This window comes from Eimeria tenella, genomic scaffold (genome assembly GCF_000499545.2).
Source record: "Eimeria tenella Houghton genomic scaffold, Eth_scaff3855, whole genome shotgun sequence".
Classification (NCBI taxonomy): Eukaryota; Apicomplexa; class Conoidasida; order Eucoccidiorida; family Eimeriidae; genus Eimeria; species Eimeria tenella.
Window position 1 is genome coordinate 1 of NW_013544775.1, and position 1,467 is coordinate 1,467.

The following is a 1,467-nucleotide window of genomic DNA, read 5'->3' on the forward strand; positions in this document are numbered from 1 at the left end:
CCAAACCCTAAACCCTAAACCCTAAACCCTAAACCCTAAACCCTAAACCCTAAACCCGAGCTCTAGGCCTTCAATCTCCGCCCTTTGCTCGCGACATCCCTTGCTGCAGTGGCTTCTGCTTGCTAGCTGGTTCCTCGGGAGCTAGGATTTAGGGTTTAGGGTTTAGGGTTTAGGGTTTACAGGATGTTTGAGGGGGGCTTCTGGGGCCTCGCCATTTTCCTCTTAACCCTCTTGTGGTGTTTTGTCCATTACTATTATCTGCCGATTCCGGAGCGGCGTCCGCAAACTCCCCCCAAGAAGTAAACCCTAAACCCTAAACCCTAAACCCTAAGCCCTAATCCCTCGTCCTAAACCCTAAACCCTAAGAGTTGGAGCTGCATTACCAAGAGGCTGGGTAAACGGCCCCGTGTAGCGGCGCCGCCAGATGTGTGGTATCGAATAAGATGCAGTCAGGGTTTAGGGTTTAGTGTTTAGGGTTTAGGGTTTAGGGTTTGGGGTTTTGCTTTTATGTGCGTTGTACGATCTAGGCAAAAGAACATCGTCTCTTTAAACCTGAAAGGCGTAAGGCAAACCTCTCTTCTTCTTTAGAGTTTACGGTTTGGCGTTTTCGTCGTGTCAGGGACCCATCTAGGGTTTAGGGTTTAGGGTTTAGGGTTTAGGGTTTGTGGGCGCAGACTCTCTTAAACCCGAGTGACCTGAAAGTGCGCGCCTCTGAAGTTGAGGCTTTCTTGAAGCTATGCGAGACCTTCGCCGTCTACACAGTAACCCAGGTAGGCTAGGATTGAGGGTTTAGGGTTTAGGATTTAGGATTTAGGGTTTAGGGTTTAGGGTTCGGGGTTTCTTCTCAGGTCGCCGATGACGCAGAAGAAGGTGCCATCAGGGAGGCGCTTAACGAATGTGGCGCCTTGGACAGAGGGCTTAAGGAGCACGTAGGGTTTAGGGTTTAGGGTTTAGGGTTTAGGGTTTAGGGTTTGGCTGTTATAGCAGCGCGTGGACAACTTTTGCTGAAGCAGTGCAGGACGTGGCTTCCTTGATTTGCAGTGTTTAGCGTTTGCAGCTAGGGTTTGCGGTCAAGGGTCTAGGGTTTAGGGTTTAGGGTTTAGGGTTTTGCTGCAGCGCATCATGTTCTGCGACACAAGCCCAGGGGCGGTGGCCATGGTCCGTCAGCTGCAGCCTCATCTGCACATTGAGAGTAAACCCCAAACCCTAAACCCTAAGCCCTAAACCCTAGTAAACTCCAAACCCTAAACCCTAAGCCCTAAGCACTGGTGGAGTTTGAAGGCGGACTTCGCAGTGTAAACCCTGCGTGGTCTTAAACCCTAAGCCCTAAACCCTGATTCCCTGAAGCGCAGCTAGGCCCAGCTGCATTTTGCGAGTGGGTGCAGCATGGCGAGCTAGGGTTTAGGGTTTAGTGTTTAGGGTTTAGGGTTTTGGCGCTGCAGCTGACGCGTGGGGGTCAGAGCAGCT

At 51.4% G+C, this 1,467-nt stretch overlaps 1 protein-coding gene across 1 annotated transcript; it reads left to right on the forward strand.

Moving 5' to 3' along the window:
* Nucleotides 1–183: 183 nt before the first annotated feature.
* ETH_00040495 (uncharacterized protein) lies at nucleotides 184–1,192 on the forward strand (the record flags this gene model as incomplete). The annotated part of the gene is made up of 5 exons (XM_013379724.1): nucleotides 184–299; nucleotides 528–561; nucleotides 675–770; nucleotides 849–929; nucleotides 1,117–1,192. Coding segments are annotated over 5 exons (403 nt in total), but the record flags the coding sequence as incomplete, so codon positions are not given.
* Nucleotides 1,193–1,467: the final 275 nt, after the last annotated feature.